General features: G+C 44.0%; 1 protein-coding gene across 3 annotated transcripts in view; it reads right to left on the bottom strand.

The window, feature by feature from the left end:
• Window positions 1-20,652, bottom strand: part of LOC126251885 (collagen alpha-1(XVIII) chain-like) — a 733,026-nt gene that overhangs the window by 215,633 nt on the left and 496,741 nt on the right. For all 3 annotated transcript variants that reach the window (XM_049952585.1, XM_049952587.1, XM_049952586.1), the window contains exon 6: window positions 2,985-3,059. In XM_049952585.1, coding sequence (XP_049808542.1) covers window positions 2,985-3,059 — 75 coding nt within the window. The remainder of the gene's footprint in view (window positions 1-2,984; window positions 3,060-20,652) is intronic.

The following is a 20,652-nucleotide window of genomic DNA, read 5'->3' as shown; positions in this document are numbered from 1 at the left end:
AACATCATAATCTGCTTCTGTATATTTTACAGCGCTTTGGCTGAGGGCAATACCGTGCCACACCGCAGGGCCACCTAAGTTCGCAGAGCTGGATATTTATGTAATATACTTTAAAGTTTTAAACATGTGTTGTGAAAAATAATAGCATTACGTCTGCCATACAAAAACTTCAATGTCGAAAATTACTGCAGAATAGTAGAATATTTTAGTAGCTTGTGATGATTTTATGTTAACATGTATTTTATAAAAGCTATGCATCACGGCTTAAAGATAATTATTTCTAAACCTTGTATGCTATATTAATGTAAAGCTTTTTTTTAAAATCTGCATCTTTGTGTGAACATAACGTAAAATATCTAGAATGCTTGGCCAGCTTTCGCAGTGGGTCCAGTGTCACTAATCTCACTAGGAAAAACAAATCAATAAATAAAAACACAATGAAAAAATTCGTGTAGAATTATGAAAGCACTCTAGTGACAATATGATAGCATATCTAACAAAAATAATTCAAGAAATTGGGAAACAAAGCCACTGCCAAGTGAATGGACGTCTGAGTTAATACATCACCTACATAAAAAAGGAGATAAAATAGATCCTAAAATTATACAGGAATCTTCCTCTTGCAGTGACCTATAGGACCCTGACGGAGGTACTTTTCAACAAAACTGAAAGAATACTTGATCCACAGTTAGGAGATATCAGACAGGGTTAAGAGAGAAAAGATCTTGTGTAGAACAAGTCACATACTTAAAGCATGTGTTAGAAATTAGGAAAAGCATAACCTTGAAATATAAGGTAACATTTGTAGATTTTGAAACGGCGTACGATTCTATTGATAGAAATATATTATTCAACATTTTAAGAGAGGTTCGACGAGGTAACAAACAAGGAAAATAATTAAAGCAAATTTAACCAACACAACATCAAAGGTAAAATTAATGGGAGAATTGTTACAAATTTTGAAAAATATATCATGAGTAAGACAAAGAGACGGTTTACCGCTCCTACTTTCTAACTATGCATTAGAGAAAGTGTTTAGACATTGGAGGAAGGTCATAAATACCAGGGGTATACAAGTATAAAGGAAGCCAAACTTGATCGCTGTAGCTTGCAGATGACAAGTCACTTATCACAGACTGTTTTGGAAGTGCAGATGAACAAATCACAGAATTAGAACGTCAAGCAGTAAAAGTAGGTTAGAAGTTTCACTTGGAAAAAAAATTCCAGATAAACTTCAGTAATGCACCTCAAAAGCTTAAAGTAAATAACAACCAAAAATCTAAAGTACACAGTTTTAAATATCTAGGAGAATGGGTTGTTGTTGTTCTTGTGGTCTTCAGTCCAGAGACTGGTTTGATGCAGCTCTCCATGCTACTCTATCCTGTGCAAGGTTCTTCATCTCCCAGTACCTACTGCAACCTACATCCTTCTGAATCTGCTTAGTGTATTCATCTCTTGGTCTCTCTCTACGATTTTTACCCTCCACGCTGCCCTCCAATACTAAATTGATGATCCCTTGATGCCTCAGAATATGACCTACCAACCGATCCCTTCTTCTAGTCAAGTTTGGCCACAAATTTCTCTTCTCTCCAATTCTATTCAATACCTCCTCATTAGTTATGTGATCTACCAATCTTATCTTCAGCATTCTTCTGTAGCACCACATTTCGAAAGCCTCTATTCTCTTCTTGCCTAAACTATTTATCGTCCGTGTTTCACTTGCATACATGACTACACTCCATACAAATACTTACAGAAACAACTTCCTGACACTTAAATCTATACTCGATGTTAACAAATTTCTCTTCTTCAGAAACGCTTTCCTTGCCATTGCCAGTCTACATTTTATATCCTCTCTACTTCGACCATCATCAGTTATTTTGCTCCCCAAATAGCAAAACTCCTTTACTACTTTAAGTGTCTCATTTCCTAATCTAATTCCCTCAGCATCACCCGACTTAATTCGACTACATTCCATTATTCTCGTTTTGCTTTTGTTGATGTTCATCTTATATCCTCCTTTAAAGACACTGTCCATTCCGTTCAACTGCTCTTCCAAGTCCTTTGCTGTCTCTGACAGAATCACAATGTCATCGGCGAACCTCAAAGTTTTAATTTCTTCTCCATGGATTTTAATTCCAACTCGGAATTTTTCTTTTGTTTCCTTTACTGCTTGCTCAATATACAGATTGAATAACATTGGGGATAGGCTACAAACCTGTCTCACTACCTTCCCAACCACTGATTACCTTACATGCCCCTGGACTCTTATAACTGCCTTCTGGAGAATGGGTATGTAACAAAATAAGGGAAAAGAAAGAAAGAGAGAATAGAATACATAAAATACAAAGAACAACAAACATATATACTACAGTATCTTTATCCTCGACCCCAAAACTGAAACACTATGAAACAATGGTCACACTAGGAATATTCTGTGCACTAGAACATCTTAAACTGACTATAAAGGGAGAGCTAAAGAACTGGAAGAAGACTCCTAAGAAATGTACTAATGAGAAAAACATTAATATTCTGTGGACATACATGCAGGATTAAAAAAGGCAGAGTAAGCAAACAGATCTGTGGCTTACTAAACAATTACAAATCTAAAATAAGATGTCTGAGAGAGGAAGATGCGGAAAATGTAGAAGTCGACCTGGACACAATAAGAAATAGAAAACTTTTAAAGAAGCAACGGGAAAGGCAGGAGTTCAGGACAGAAGAAAATCAATAAGTGGAAGAAAGAAGACGCTAGAAGAGAAGGAACAAGAATGAAGTGTGGACCCAAAGGAAACTGCAGTTGAAACGAGAGAAGCACAAACACTGTTACTACATCGTAACCATATTTATTAAGTGGAAATTTAAGTTATAGGGAACAAAGAGCTTTCAGTCTGAAGTAACAGACTGGGAATCTATGGAATGGTAGCAGCTGATCTTTGCTTAGAAGAGCGGTGAACGCAGACAGTGCTAGATGCGGTACTCACCCCCAGGAAGGAATCGTCGCACTTGTCGGCAGCCACGGACGGGTCCCCGAAGATTCGCAGCTCCTGGACGACGCCCTGCACAACAAACAGCCGCAGCAGCGCGTGAGCAATCGTCGTCATGGCGAGAGCCCAGCACAGGAGGAAGCTGCGCCTAGTCCTGCCTAGTCTGCCACTCACGGACTTCCGCGCTTATCCGCCTGCTTAGCTCCGCAGCTGATAGCAGAGCCCTTTCAAAATTCTCGACAGCAAGTGATATTGGAAAACGGTCGTTGGTCGTTAATACTCGGCGGACCATTGTTTCAAGATGAAGCAAACGAGCTGGTGGTCCTACTGGCACCGAAAATACTCTGCTGTCAATTAAAATTTCAACACCATGAAGGCGGCACGCAAAAAAATGTTGGTATGAAGTGTACTACATGTACATCTACATTTATACTCCGCAAGCCACCCAACGGTGTGTACTTTACGTGCCACTGTCATTACCTCCCTTTCCTGTTCCAGTCGCGTATAGTTCGCGGGAAGAACGACTGCCGGAAAGCCTCCGTGCGCGATCGAATCTCTCTAATTTTACATTCGTGATCTCCTAGAGAAGTAGGGGGAAGCAATATATTCGATACCTCATCCAGAAACGCATCCTCTCGAAACCTGGACAGCAAGCTACACCGCGATGCAGAGCACCTCTCTTGCAGAGTCTGCCAGTTGAGTTTGCTAAACATCTCCGTAACGCTATCACGCTTACCAAATAACCGTGTGACGAAACGCCCCACTCTTCTTTGGATCTCCTCTATCTCCTCTGTCAGCCCGACCTGGTATGGATCCCACACTGATGAGCAATACTCAAGTATATGTCGAACGAGTGTTTTGTAAGCCACCTCCTTTGATGGACTACATTTTCTAAGGGCTCTCCCAATGAATCTCAACCTGGCACCCGCCTTACCAACAATTAATTTTATATGATCATTCCACTTCAAATCGTTCCGTACGCATACTCCCAGATATTTTACAGAAGTAACTGCTACCAGTGTTTGTTCCGCTATCACATAATCATACAATACAGGATCCTTCTTTCTATGTATTCGAAATACATTACATTTGTCTATGTTAAGGGTCAGTTGCCACTCCCTGCACCAGGTGCCTATCCGCTGCAGATCTTCCTGCATTTCGCTGCAATTTTCTAATGCTGCAACTTCTCTGTATACTACAGCATCATCCGCGAAAAGCCGCATGGAACTTCCAACACTATCTACCAGGTCATTTATATATATTGTGAAAAGCAATGGTCCCATACCCCTGTGGCACGTCAGAGGTTATTTTAACGTCTGTAGACGTCTCTCCATTGAGAACAACATGCTGTGTTCTGTTTGCTAAAAACTCTTCAATCCAACCACACAGGTGGGGTGATATTCCGTAGCCTCTTACTTTATCAGGTGACAGTGCGGAACTGTATCGAACGCCTTCCGGAAATCAAGGAAAATGGCATCCACCTGGTAGCTTGTATCTAATATTTTCTGGGTCTCATGAACAAATAAAGCGAGTTGGGTCTCACACGATCGCTGTTTCCGGAATCCATGTTGATTCCTACAGAGTAGATTTTGGGTTCCCAGAAATGACATGATACGCGAGCAAAAAACTTGTTATAAGATTCTACAACAGATCGAAGTCAGAGATATAGGCCTATAGTTTTGCGCATCTGCTCGACGACCCTTCTTGAAAACTAGGACTACCTGTGCTCTTTTTCAATCATTTGGAATCTTCCGTTCCTCTAGAGACTTGTGGTACCCGGCTGTTAGAAGGGGGGCAAGTTCTTTCGCGTACTCTGTGTAGAATCGAATTGGTATCCCGTCAAGTCCAGTGGACTTTCCTCTGTTGAGTGATTTCAGTTGCTTTTCTATTCCTTGGACACTTATTTCGATGTCAGACATTTTTTCGTTCGTGCGAGGATTTAGAGAAGGAACTGCAGTGCAGTCTTCCTCTGTGAAACAGCTTTGGAAGATGGTGTTTAGTATTTCAGCTTTACGCATGTCATCCTCTGTTTCAGTGCCATCATAATCCCAGAGTGTCTGGATATGCAGTTTTTTTTTATTGGCATTTAAACACCTTTACATAAGGTGGGCTGGCAGCAGCATATTGCGCTGCTCTTCAGCCACAAGTTTAACAATTGAAAAAAAGATGGAGACACAGATTGGACAGAACAAAATTGTGGGGCAAAAAACAGTAGACACATAAACAAAGAACACGTAGCCGTTCAGACGCGAAGACACCAAAAGGAACTGTTGGCACTGCACACGGACACTGATGAATTAGACGGCACAGGTGAAACAAGGAGCGTGACGGCGAGAAACACTAAAGCACAAACACGATCGCACACCCACGATAAACTGATGGCGATGATATCTGGCGCGCGAATGTCCACTGAGCATGTGCGAGTCCGGGGACCTGCCAAGAGGGGAGGAAGGTGGTGAGGGTGGTAGAGGGGAGAGCAGGGATGCCAATGGCAGGGGGCATGGGGGGAGGAATGAAGGGAGGAGGGGGGTAGGGGAAGCCCGGGGGAGGGGGGGAGGAAGGGAGGATGGAGGGAAAGAAGGGAGAGAGGGTGCCCTAAGGAAAAAAAACACAGGAAGTGGGAGGGGAGGATCAAAGTTGATAGGAGGGGTAGATGGAGGGGAGGAGGGCATCATCAGGGAGGGGGAGCTGGCGGAAGCCACCTTGGGAGAGGATAAGGAGGGTGTAGAGATGGAGAGCAGGTGGGACGTGGAAATACAGGCGCGGCAGCGGATGGGGGTGGGAGAGGATGTGAGAGACAAGCGGGTGAGGGGGATCTAGTTTACAGGAGGTGTATAGGATCCGTATCCGTTCCAGGAAGAGGAAGAGGAGGAGGTGGGGGAACGGAATAAGATCGTAGAGGATCCGCATGGGGGAGGGGAGACAGATACAATAGGCGTTCAAGGATTTGAAGGAATTTGTAAACGGTAGGAGGGGCGGAGATTCAGGCAGGATGGGCGTAGCAGAGGATAGGGCGGAATGAGGGATTTATAGGTGTGGAGGATGGTGGCGGGGTCCAGACCCCATGTACGGCCAGAAAGGAGCTTGAGGAGATGGAGCCGGGAGCGTGCCTTGGCTTGGATTGTCTGGAGATGCAGGGTCCAGGAGAGGCGACAGTCAAGGGTGACGCCAAGGTACTTAAGGGTGGGGGTGAGGGCGATAGGACGGCTATAGATGGTGATATAGAAATCGAGGAGGCGGAAGGAAAGGGTGGTTTTGCCTACAGTGATCGCCTGCTGGATATGCTGTTTCGATCCACTTACTCATTTAACGTAAGACCAGAACTTCCTAGGATTTTCTGTCAAGTCGGTACATAGAATTTTACTTTCGAATTCACATCCATGGATGTGATAATCATAAGCCCTTCAGCGCAACCATTAAAGTGGATAAAAGGATACCTATACAGGGTGAACATTAATAAAACCGAAAAACTGCAAGGACGGATTCCTGACTGGAAATGGAGGAAAAAATCCTTTGAACATGTGAGTGGAAATGCATCGATGGCGCTGACGAATGAAAGTTCCTCTGACCACGTGCCGGGCGTTCCTTGTGTGTTTCAGGCTGTGTGATTGACGCAGCGTACTGTAAGCAGCAGAATGGTGCCGTATCCATGTCGTGAACAAGCCGAGACGGTGTCTGTGTACGGCCAAGCAGATTGAAACGGTCGAAAGGCAGAACCAGGTTCTCCAAATCTGGTATACGCACAGTCCGCTGCCTCCCTGCACGTTCGTCGGTCTGAAAGGACCCATGATCACGCAGACGCCCAAATATGGTTTGAAATGTTGTGTGATGAGTCTGCATCTACATCTACATCGATACTCTGCAAATCACATTTAAATGCTTAGCAGAGAGTTCGTCGACCACCTTCTCAATTCTCTATTATTCCAATCTAGTATAGCGCGCGCAAAGAATGAACACCTGTATTTTTCTGTACGAGCTCTGATTTTTCTTATTGTGTCGTGGTGATCGTTTCTCCCTATGTAGGTCGGTGTCAACAAAATATTTTCGATTCGGAGGAGAAAGCTGGTGTTTGGAATTTCGTGAGAAGATTCCGTCGCAACTATAAACGCCTTTCTTTTAATTATGTCCAGCCCAAATACTGTATCATTTCACTGACACTCGCTCTCATATTTCGCGATAACAAAAAACGTGTTGCCCTCCTTCGAACTTTTTCGATGTAGTCCGTCAGTCCTATCTGGTAAGGATTCCACATCGCGCAACAGTATTCTAAAAGAGGACGGACAAGCGTAGTATAGGCAGTCTCCTTAGTACTTCTGTTACATTTTCTAAGTGTCCTGCCAATAAAACGCAGTCTTTGGTTAGCTTTCCCCACAACATTTTCTATGTGTTTCTTCCAATTTAAGTTGTTCGTACTTGTAATTCCTAGGTATTTAGTTGAATTTACGGCCTTTAGATTTGACTGATTTATCGTTTAACCGAAGTTTAACGGATTTCTTTTAGCACTCATGTGGATGACCTCACACTTTTCGTTATTTCGGGTCAACTGCCAATTTTTGCAACATTCAGATATCTTTTCTAAATCGTTTTGCAATTTGTTTTGATCTTCTGATGACTTTATTATTCAATAAACGGCAGCTTCATCTACAAACAACCTATGGCGGCTGCCCAGATTGTCTCCCAAATCGTTCATATAGATAAAGAACAGCGAAGGGACTATAACAGTACCTTGGGGAACTCCAGAAACCACTTCTGTTTTACTCGATGACTTTCCGTCAATTACTACGAACTGTGACCTCTCTGATACGAAATCATAAATCCAGTCACATAACTGAGACGATATTCCATAAACACGCAATTCACTACAAGCCGCTTGTGCGGTACAGTGTCAAAAGCCTTCCGGAAAGCCAGGAATACGGAATCGATCTGGTATCCCTTGTCAATAGCACACAACACTTCATGTGGATAAAGAGCTAGTTGTTTTACACAAGAACGATGTTTTCTAAATCCATGTTGACTGTGTGTCAAAATGTTCATATGTGTGTCAACTCCTAAGCGACCAAACTGCTTAGGTCCTCAGTCCCCAGACTTACACACTACTTATACGCGAAGAACAACACACACAACCGTGCCCGAGGGAGGACTGGAACAGGAAAGGGAGGTAATGGCAGTGGCACGTAAAGTGCCCTCCGCCACACACCGTTGGGTGGCTTGCGGAGTATAAATGTAGATGTAGATGTAGGACTCGAACCTCCGGTGGAAGGGGCCGGGCAGTCCGTTACATGACGCCTCAAACCACGCGGCCACTCCGCGCGGCGACTGTGTGTCAATAGACCGTTTCCTTCGAGGTAATTAATAATGTTCGAACACAATATATGTTCCAGAATCCTGCTGGATATCGACTTTAATGATATGCGCCTGTAGTTTGGTGGATTACTCCTACTACCTTTCTTGAATATTGGTGTGACCTGCGCAACTTTCCAGTCTTCGGGTACGTATCTTCCGTCGAGCAACGATTGTATATGATTGTTAAGTATGGAGCTAAGCATCAGCATACTCTGAAAGGAACCTAATTGGTATACAGTCTGGGCCAGAAGACTTGCTTTTAGTAAGTGATTTAAGTTGCTTCACTACTCCGAGGATATTTACTTCTACGTTAGTCATGTTGGCATCTGTTCTCGATTCGAATTCTGGAATATTTACTTCGTCTTCTTTTGTGAAGTGATTTCGGAAGTCTGTGTTTAGTACCTCTGCTTTGGCAGCACTGTGTTCGCTAGTATCATCATTGCGATCGCACAGAGATGGCAGTGATTGTTTCTTGCCGCTAACATACTTCACATACGACGAGAATCTCTTTGAATGTTCTGCCAGGTTTCGAGACAAAGTTTCGTTGTGGAAACTATTATAAGCATCTCGCATTGCAGTCCGCGCTAAATTTCGAGCTTCTGTAAAAGATAGGTGTCTGTGTGGGTATTTCTGTTGGTATAGTCGTGCTGACTCTCGACCTTTTCCATCTGCCTGACCGTACACAAACACCATCTCGGATTGTTCCCGAGATGAATACCGGGCCATTCTGCTGCCTACAGTACGCTGCGTCAATCCGCAGCACGCAACACTCAAGAAACGTACGACCCGTGGTCAGAGAAACTGATATTCGTCAGCGCCATCTACCTTGGCAACGATACATTACCGGAGGCATATTCATAGGACCTTTCTTCATCCATTTCAAGTCTGAAATCTGTCCCTGCAGCTTCATCTACATCTACATCTACATCTACATCTGTATATATACTCCGCAATCCACCATACGGTGCGTGGCGGAGGGTACCTCGTACCACAACTAGCATATTCTCTCCCTGTTCCACTCCCAAACAGAACGAGGGAAAAATGACTGCCTATATGCCTCTGTACGAGCCCTAATCTCTCTTATCTTATCTTTGTGGTCTTTCCGCGAAATATAAGTTGGCGGCAGTAAAATTGTACTGCAGTCAGCCTCAAATGCTGGTTCTCTAAATTTCCTCAGTAGCGATTCATGAAAAGAACGCCTCCTTTCCTCTAGAGACTCCCACCCGAGTTCCTGAAGCATTTCCGTAACACTCGCGTGATGATCAAACCTACCAGTAACAAATCTAGCAGCCCGCCTCTGAATTGATTCTATGTCCTTCCTCAATCTGACCTGATAGGTATCCCAAACGCTCGAGGGGTACTCAAGAATAGGTCGTATTAGTGTTTTATAATCGGTCTCCTTTACAGATGAACCATATCTTCCCAAAATTCTACCAATGAACCGAAGACGACTATCCGCCTTCCCCACAACAGCCATTACATGCTTGTCCCACTTCATATCGCTCTGCAGTGTTACGCCCAAATATTTAATCGACGTGACTGTGTCAAGCGCTACACTACTAATGGAGGATATTACGGGGTTCTTTTTCCTATTCACCTGCATTAATTTACGTTTTTCTATATTTAGAGTTAGCTGCCATTCTTTACACCAATCACATACCCTGTCCAAGTCACCTTGTATCCTCCTACAGTCACTCAACGACGACACCTTCCCGTACACCACAGCATCATCAGCAAACAGCCGCACATTGCTATCGACCCTATCCAAAAGATCATTTATGTAGATAGAAAACAACAGCGGACCTACCACATTTCCCTGGGGCACTCCACATGATATCCTCACCCCCGATGAACACTCACCATCGATGACAACGTACTGGGTTCTATTACTTAAGAAGTCTTCGAGCCACTCACATATTTGGGAACCAATCCCATATGCTCGTACCCTAGTTAGGAGTCTGCAGTGGGGCACCGAGTCAAACGCTTTCCGGAAGTCAAGGAGTATGGGATCCGTGTGATACCCTTCATCCATGGTTCGCAAGAAATCTGTGAAAAAAAGGGCGAGTTGCGTTTTGCAGGAGCGATGCTTTCTAAAGCCGTGCTGATGCATGGACAGCAACTTCTCTGTCTTAAGGAAATTCATTATATTCGAACTGAGAATATGTTCGAGAATCTTGCAACAAACCGATGTTAAGGGTATTGGTCTGTAATTTTGAGGATCTGTCTTTCTACCCTTCTTATATACAGGCGTCACCTGCGCTTTTTTTTTCCAGTCGCTCGGCAGTTTACGTTGGGCAAAATATTAGCGATAAATGCAAGCTAAGTAAGGAGCCAATGCACTAGAGTACTCTCTGTAAAACCGAATTGGAATCCCATCAGGACCTGGCGATTTATTTATTATCAACCCATTCAGCTGCTTCACAACCCCAGTAATGTCTATCACTATGTCCTCCATACGGGAATCTGTACGAGACTCAAACGGCGGCATGTTTGTACGATCCTCCTGCGTGAAAGATTTCTCAAATGCTAAATTTAAAATTTCAGCTTACGTTTGTCAGCTTTATTAATGTTTAGTGGGTAATTTTACTAAATCGGAACAAAATACAAATTACGATTCCTGAGAGGATAAGGAAAAAATAGGTCATATGGACAATTGACGGAAATGCGTTCCAAGGACGGTACAGAACACTTGAAAGTGGAGATAAAAGATCCTTGACCGTGAACCCAATTTCAGCACTAGACAGGTGGTTCACCAGCACGGGCTAAGCCAGTCGGTGGTGTGGAACATTCTCTACGACACCTGCCACTATAGGTGTCACCTAGAGCTCGTACATGCCGTATTACCCGCGGATTGCCTTCGTGGCGACCGTTTCGTATCTGGTTTGTCGCACGGGCCACCACGGTGCTGGGATTTCTGTCGTGCATCCTATTCATAGCCGAGGCTACCTTTGCGAGGGGCGGTATCCTCAACCTTTACCCACCTGTGGGCTACGAAGAATCCGCATGGTATGGTGGCAGCGAACCATCAGAACAGGTTCAGCCTCAGTGTGTGTTCTCTCTTTTCATTGTAATCTGCACAGACAAGGATCTTTTATCTTCACCTCAAGTGGCTATACCTGCTTTGGAATACATTTCCGCCCCTGTGTTGATTTTATTCCTTTTACACTCAGGAATCGTTCCCTGCAGTTTCTCTCCAGTTAGGAAAATCATCCTCTATATTCTATTGACAAGGAAAGATCACACAGTAGGTTTCCCATGCAGAAACCACATTTGAATATTGTTTGTTTGTTCCAATGGCGTATTATGCTTCGCGTAATAAAGAGAAACGTCTACCAGCGAAGTTTAGGAGCTCCATAGAAACAGGCCTGTTGTTTATCGAGATTGCGGTGTATGGTTCAGCGGTACCGTTGTTTACTTTCGTCAGAATCCCACGACTGTCAAACTAATTTAGAGGGTCATTCGTTTGAAATGGTAGAAAAGTATAAAGTTGTATTTATTAAGTTAATGTATACTATATATCTGAACAATTTTCTGTAATGTATGTGAAAATGATGGGAATTAAGAATGACTAACAGTGCTTTGGGAGGCAAGCCAACAACACATAGTTCACAGTGCAAACACCAGATGTCAGAACCATCATGCATGTAGATGGCACAACTTAGTGCACTCAATGTGTCTCGACTGTTAAATGAGAATGGTCGTTACGCCCCAACAACGCGCTGAGGCTAAACGTGTCGTATGGTATGCGAAGTTTTTGACTGTCGTAGAGACCCAGAGAGCTTTCAAACGTCAGTACGTTATCATCTCATGCCTTTTTAGCGGAGGAGACTGTTTATGCCGTCAGTTACCTTGAAATGAGCGAGCAGTATGTGGTTCCTCACAAGGGAACCTCCCCATCGCACCCCCCTCAGATTTAGTTATAAGTTGGCACAGTGGATAGGCCTTGAAAAACTGAACACAGATCAATCGAGAAAACAGGAAGAAGTTGTATGGAACTATAAAAAATAAGCAAAATATACAAACTGAGTAGTCTACCCGAAGATAGGCAACATCAAGGATCGTTTGAGCTGAGGAGTGCCGTGGTCCCGTGGTTAGCGTAAGCGGCTGCGGAACGAGAGGTCTTTGGTTCAAGTCTCCCCTCGAGCGAAAAATTTTTCTTTATTTTCGAAAAGTTATGATCTGTCCATTCGTTCATTGACGTCTCTGTTCACTGTAATAAGTTTTGTGTCTGTGTTTTGCGACCGCACCGCAAAACCGTGCGATTAGTAGACGAAAGGACGTGCCTCTCCAATGGGAACCGAAATCATTTGATCGCAAGGTCATAGGTCAACCGATTCCTCCACAGGAAAACACGTCTGATATATTCTATACGACACTGGTGACGGCATGTGCGTCACATGACAGGAATATGTTGTCGACCCACCTAACTTGTACACTTGGCGAGTGGGTAAAAAGATTCTTCTATGTTGCCCGATTTAGGTTTTCTTGTGGATGTGATAATTACTCCCAAAAAAGTGATGAAAACATAAGAGTTTGTGACATAAACTGCAACAAATGAATATAAAAGTCACACAGTCGCACACTTTTCCCTGTGCTCCGTCAAAACATATGTTTTTAACGTTTTCAAATTTTTCCGTGTGTAGACCGTCAAATCCTGCATATGTCCAAGCAAATCTGAACATGTCCTGGAATTTTGGAGAGCGAAGTTGATTATGTGCGAGTGCCTGAACTTTGATAATTGTCTGAAAAGAAAAAATTAAAATTTTCGCTCGAAGGAAGACTTGAACCAAGGACCTCTCGATCCGCAGCTGCTCACGCTAACTATGGGACCACGGCGCTCCTGACCTGACACTGTCCTTTATGTTGCCTATATTGTGCATGGACTAATCAGTTTGTATATTTTGCTTATTTTTAATAGTTCCACACAACTTCTTCCTGTTTTCTCGATTTATCTGTGTTCTGTTTTTCAAGGTCTATCCACTGTGGCAACTTATAACTAAATCTGAGGGGGGTGCGATGGGGAGGTTCCCTTGTCAGTTACAGCAAGATGTGATACTGGACACCATTATCAACAGGACGGCGCTATACGACATCAAGCTGTAATAGTGGGGGAACAATTAAATCAGATGATCAGCTATCGCTGGTGCGGCAGTGTTGGGCCTATCCCATGGCCGCCTAATATTATCAACAGCTACAGATTTATTGGATAAGGCTACGCCAAGTCAACAGTGTATCAACAAAAACCACATAATCCGGCCGACCGACGGAGGCTGATTGCAGCGGGCTATCAGCAAATCACAATAGAAATAGTACACGCCACGTGGCGCAACACGAACATATGCGGCATTCGCAATGCCTAACAAGCAATAAAATTGCATAATTTCTTGTATATAGCGTTTTACTTTTCTGACATATTAAACGGATCAGACTGTAGAATCGATACCATGCAGAATTCCAACGATCTCGCACGACTAGCGCCCGATAGGACTGACATATTGTTCGCCGTGCCTTGCAGGTTCGTACAAATATGGCATGTACCTTGAAACACGAAACGGGCTTGTTTGCAGCAAGACATGGAGATACGGCTATTTGGGGTTCTCGGAGTGGCACCAGAGGGAGGTTTGCCTACAGCGGTGCGCCCTACGACAATACTGGACACATCAATGGCAACCTTTTCAGAAGAGTCCTGGTTCTGGATGCAGCACCACTATGGATATATTTGTGTATGGAGGCTTCGAGAAGAAAGAACGTTGCCAGTGTCTATTCGTCACCGTCATACAGACTCGGCACCTGGCATGATGGTATAACGTGATATTGAGTACACAAAAGGACCATACGTGGTTTGCATAACGGTAATTTGAACCTGTCTTCTCTTCGGCGTCTCCGTGATTTTGTCTTTTCACAAGACAATGTCAACTGTTCTGTCTCGACCTAGCTCTATACACAGGATATGAAGAGGCCATCTTCATATAGTTAAGGCTAACCGGCCATTGACCTTCTTCTTCTGTGCTGGATGCACACGCTTTGCCCGAACTCTTACGGGACAGATTGTCTGTCGCGAGTAATGAGTGTAATGGGCAGAGGCACCACGAATATAGTGTGTGGACACGAAATTGGTAATGTGGGTCTCACGGGGAGCCTGCAAGGGATAAATCCCTGCAGTCGCACTATCCACTGTGCTCTCGGTGGCTCAGATGGATAGAGCGTCTGCCATGTAAGCAGGAGATACCGGGTTCGAGTCCCGGTCGGGGCACACATTTTCAACTGTCCCCGTTGATGTATATCAACGCCTGTCGACAGCTTAGGATCTTGATTTAATTATCATTACTATATACAGGATGTCCGACTGTTGCCCTGGTCAGCCCCACGCACTGAATACAACTGAACAAGCGTTACCGAGAGTCTCGCATACCATCAGTTATCAGCCACTATGATTAATAAAATCGAGCACAAAAGGAGCATGGAATGCTGTCACTCAAGCTGTGTTAGACTCGATGCCCACTCGGATTGGACCGAATATTGTTGCCTGAGGAGTGAGCTGTCAGTACGAGATTTCGCAGCTTGTAAAACTCCAAATCGCCTACGAATTCAGTCATGTAATCTTCCTAATCCCCTTTCGTCCATCCAGATTTACTTTTTCATGGTTCACTTAAATCATTTAGGGCTTTGACGGGATGATCATATAATGCTTTCACGACTGAATGTCTCAGATCGGCAAGAGTCAGCGGAACCAGGAGCACCGATTGTGCTGTCGTCCATGAAAGAGGTCCCATGTTAAAGTTGGCACCTCGCGACGGAACCACAAGTAAGCACTGCCGCTGCCAGACATAGCGACTAGCGAGAGACGTCAGCTTAGGGACGCCATCATGAGTTCCGTATGCCACTGCTGCAGAATGCTTCTTTACGTCAGTGTGGAGTGCCACTCGGTCTAGTCAGGAATCATCGCCCAAGACAATAGCATCGCCTCACTACAGAGCCAGTAGCGTGAGAGTTGTATTAGACAGAACTAAGTAGAACACTTTGAGAACGGAGACTATTACTGTGACCATATCAACAGATAAGATAGTATACAGTGACAGTAAGAAATACGAATGATATTCCAGTGGAAATGGATCGTTTCGAAGTACGAGGGGCTTTCAATAAGTACTGCAATATACTTTTCCTCTGTCCCAGGTTCGGCTGAAAAAATGCGAGACTTCGTTGCGTGACAACGTGAAATGTTCCCGCTACAGCTCCCATGTATCACGAAGTTCCAACAGGTGGCAGCGTTATATACACTACTGGCCATTAAAATTGCTAGAACACGAAGATGACGTGCTACAGACGCGAAATTTAACCGACAGGAAGAAGATGCTGTGAAATGCAAATGATTAGCTTTTCAGGGCATTCACACAAGTTTGGCGCCGTTGGCGACACCTACAACGTGCTGACATGAAGAAAGTTTCCAATCGATTTCTCATACACAAACAGCAGTTGACCGGCGTTGCCTGCTGAAACGTTGTTGTGATGCCTCGTGTAAGAAGGAGAAATGCATAACATCACGTTTCCGACTTCGATAAAGGTCGGATTGTAGCCTATCGCGATTGCGGTTTATCGTATCGAGACATTGCTGTTCGCGTTGGTCGAGATCCAATGACTGTTAGCAGAATATGGAATCGGTGGGTTCAGGAGGGTAATACGGAACGCCGTGCAGGATCACAACGGCCTCGTATCACTAGCAGTCGAGATGACAGGCATCTTATCCGCATGGGTGTAACGGATCGTGCAGCCACGTCTCGATCCCTGAGTCAACAGATGGGGACGTTTACAAGACAACAACCATCTGCACGAACAGTTCGACGACGTTTGCAGCAGCATGGACTATCAGCTCGGAGACCATGGCTGCGGTTACCCTTGACGCTGCATCACAGACGGGAACGCCTGCGACGGTTTACTCGACGGTGAACCTGGGTGAACGAATGGCAAAACGTCATTTTTTCGGGTGAACCCATACTGGACGCATTCGTGTTTGGCGACATCGTGGTGAACGCACATTGGAAGCGTGTATTCATCGCCATACTGGCGTATCACCCGGCGTGATGGTATGTGGTGCCATTGGTTACACGTCTCGGTCACCTCTTGTTCGCATTGACGGCAGTTTGAACAGTAAACGTTACATTTCAGATGTGTTACGACCCGTGGCTGTACCCATCATTCGATCCCTGCGAAACCCTACATTTCAGCAGGATAATGCACGACCGCATGTTGCAGGTGCTGTACGGACCTTTCTGGATACAGAAAATGTTCTTCGACTGCTGCCCTGGCCAGCACGTTCTCCAGATCTCTCACCAATTGAAAACGACTGGTCAATGGTGGCCGAGCAACTGGCTCGTCACAATACGCCAGTCACTACACTCTTGATGAACTGTGGTATCGTGTTGAAGCTGCATGGGCTGCTACCTGTACACGCCATCCAAGCTCTGTTTGAATCAATGCCCAGTCGTATCAAGGCTGTTATTACGGCCAGAGGTGGTTGTTCGGGGTACTGATTTCTAAGGATCTAAGCACCCAAACTGCGTGAAAATTGCGTGTTTTTTGTTCATGACCAGAGCATCTTAGATACTCATAGGCGCCTGCAGAATGTCTACGGAGACGGGGCAGTGAAAAAATGCACGGTGAGTCGTTGGGTGAGCCGCTGATAATTGTCGCAATAGGGTCGCGCAAAGCTGTCCGATCCCCTGTGTGCCGGGAACGTGTGGACACTCTCATTCGAGGTGATCGACGGACCACAATTAAGCATCTCGCTGCGCAATTGGACGTCTCTGCTGGCCTGCTGGTAGTCCTGGCACACTCGTCCATCAGCTGGAGTACTCGAAAGTATGTGCCCGCAGGGTTCCTCGCCGCCAATCAGAAGACCATAAATTAGAGCAACGAAGGACCATCTAAGCGGAACTGCTTGCGTGTTACGAGGCAGATCGTGGCAACTGTTTATCGAACATCGTGACTGGAGATGAAACAAGGGTTCATCACTTCGAACCGGAAACCGTAACTGAAAACATCCATGGAGTGGCGCCACATCACCTCTGCTCCGAATAAAAAGTTCAAAGCGGCGCCCTCCAGCGGTAAAGTCATGGCGATGGTCTTCTGGGACTATGAAGGGTTTGTTCTGTTTGATAACCTCCATCACGTGGCAACGATCAACTCGGGAGTGTATGCACTACCCTCAGGAAACTGAATGCACTTTTCCTTCTACATGACAACTCGAGTTCTCACACTAGTCTGTGCATCAAGAGGAGCTCGCAAAACTTCATTGGGCTGTTCTTCCTCATCCACCCTACAGCCCGGATCTCGCATCTTTCGACTTCCGTCTGTTTGGCCAAATGAAGGAAGCACCTCACGTGAAGCAGTACGTAAATGATGCAGCAAGACCTTCGTTCCGACGTCGTAGTCTGGTAACATGTGGGCATGCAGGCCCTCTCAGTAAGGCGGCGTACGGCCGTTGCATTGAGCAGAGATTATGTTGAAAAACAGAGTGGGAAATAACATGGTGCATTGCAATTTTGAATAAAACAATGCTGCTCTCAGAAAAAGTGTGTTGCGTTACTTACTGAAGGCCTGTCGTAGTATTCAGTGACAGTAACAAATACACAGCTATTCCTGTCGTCACGAACGGTCTCAGAGTTAAGTATTTCATCCTTTTCAAGCTCTAACGAAGTGATCCAATTTTGTGTGAGTAGCCATATCAACTCGGCGTCCTCCGTATCTAAGAAGCTAGGTGCCGACAGATGTTATTTCGTCCGGTACAACACATCTGAAGATGTCTAGCGCAGTTTTGGACCAAACATCAGAAAAGAAAAAGTGTCATGGACCAAGACCACACAACTCGGAATTTTAACCGACAGCTTTGATGGAACACTACATTTAAGCAGGACACGGCAGAATTCCTTCTCCTCGCACAATTCGAGCTTGTGCTGCGTCCGTAACAACCTCGTCGTCGACGGGAAGGGAAGCCCTGATCTTTCCTCTTTCCTTGAATAGTGGTTCAGGAATACAAAGCATGCGCTAAGGCTGATACAGAGCGTAGACACTGAGAGCATCTCATTGTCTTTGTGAATAGTGTTTCTGTTCGCGGAACTACGTCCGCACTCTGCGCTACGGATATTTCTCAGACCGGCAGTTCCTCTTCCGCTATTCTACACAGTACTACGACAACGTTACACATTAGGAATACACCAAGTGATTCCAAAAAAAAAGAAAAAAAAGAAAATTAGAAAATTTCCATAATACGGTGAAAAACATACAAAGTGAAAAGATAATAATTTAGGAAGAATAGGCTGTAGCACGATCTTTTCATATCAGTTCTTGAAGGGACTTTAAATTTTTGTAACAATGAAAAACATATTGACCAAAGGTCAGGATAGATTATATTTTTTATAGAAACGTATCACAGTTTACAACTGAGTGCGCTTTCACTTCCACTAGGGGAAAAACCGTCTTCGAGTGTGCAGAGGACATTTCACAAGTATTGCACATTATTTTACCTTTGTATCGGGCACAAACTCTAGTTTGAGAACATGTGACACAACCTCCAAAACCATTACATCGCAGCTACTAGTAAAAATGTAGCAACTCTTATTTTTCTCTTCTTAACGTAAACGTGTCCATTTTACGGAAACAACGAGACTCTCAGTACTTCTCGAATTACTAGTATTTCACTTTTCCCTTTAATTTTCTGGACCTGGTACACAAGAACCCTTCATGGACACCACAGTTTATCAGTTTTTCTCTGCAATTCGCCGAGCCATTGCAATAGTGAGAGTACGTTACTTACATACCATCAGAAAGTTTACTTTTAATACTGTTACAGAAAAACTTTAGAATGAGACACATTTTTCGTTGATTGTGCTCTACAGCTCTGAAAAGCTTTACATTTATAGCACTGTAAGTTGGTGTTTAAATTATTATTTTTCTTTATTTTTTTAAAGAATAATTTAAAAAGCAACTTACAGTGCTATATAATTTCATTTCTAAAACGAGAGTACTTATAGGAAACCAATAGTACCTTTGATAGTCTACATGCCAAGTTACGTTATTATTGCCACCAGATAATATTTCAATCAATATCCGTCCCTAACCGGGGGCATCAGATAGATGGACAGTGACCGAACCACAAGATTTGGCAGGTTACCTGCCGTTTTCTCTTCATCTACATCTACACCTATGTGATTACTCTGCTATTCACAATAAAGTGCCTGGCAGAGGCACTTCAAGCTGTCTTTCTGCCGTTCCACTCTCGAACTGCACGCGGGAATAACGAGCACTTAAATTTTTCTGTGCGAGCCCTGATTTCTCTTCTTTTATCGTGATAATCATTTCTCCCTTCATAGCAATCTTCTAGATATTCACATAAAGTGACTAAGGGGAACCACAAGAAACTTCCATCTCAATGGCTGAGCTAGTTATCGTATTTGAACGCGCCCTTACAGAACGAGATTCCATTGTTTAATGATCTTCTGTGGGTTTCTGTGTTTCAGATTAACGGACTACCTAACTCATTTACCAGCTGCTACCTCCGGTTCTATGTGAAACGATGACAACGACCAAGATTTTGCATGCAAAGAGATCTTCTGAACCACAAGTAAACGGCACTTAGCTAAACGCGTTAAATAAGATTCATGTGATTAATGTTACAGAAGAGTGACATCTAAAAGCGAAGAGAAGGAGTGGACACAAACTTGTAAGTGTATAGCGGGCAAGTAAATAGGCGTTGTAGGCAATTTGGACACGCGAGGACTCACCACCAAATGCAGCGTCAGCGCAGCTTCCTCCTCGATTACACAAGGTCGATGAAAGGAACAAACACTCACAGATAAAAGCTGTGTTACACTAGAACAAAATAAACATTTTACAGTTCAGTTAATTTCTCAGGCTATTACGCTCATCATAATTATTCCATGTGTTCTACAAAACAGACATATAGGTTACTCATTTTAGTTATTTACTTCCTGTAACATATTTTCCGTTTAAGTTCATTAGTATCTATTACAATTTGATTTATTTCATATAATTGTCATTGTATTGGAATTAGTATTATAACTGAATACAAAGTAGAGATTCGAGTGGCTGTGAGATTAAGATCTTTTCTAAACCGTAATGCTGTTAAAGATCAATTTCAAACTATATTGCAAAGCTACTGAGTATCGAGCATCTAGTAGAGATTGCTTACTGTGTGCTTCAGTATCTTAGTCTATCGCTGCTGTTTTTCCCTTCCAATGTTCCTTTAGCTGGCCAGGTTGCCTATTCTTGGGTGCCGTATCAGGTGTCCCAGGTGTCCCAATAACCT

Source organism: Schistocerca nitens, chromosome 4, assembly GCF_023898315.1.
Source record: "Schistocerca nitens isolate TAMUIC-IGC-003100 chromosome 4, iqSchNite1.1, whole genome shotgun sequence".
NCBI classification, from domain to species: Eukaryota; Metazoa; Arthropoda; class Insecta; order Orthoptera; family Acrididae; genus Schistocerca; species Schistocerca nitens.
This window is presented reverse-complemented; position numbering and strand designations above follow the sequence as displayed.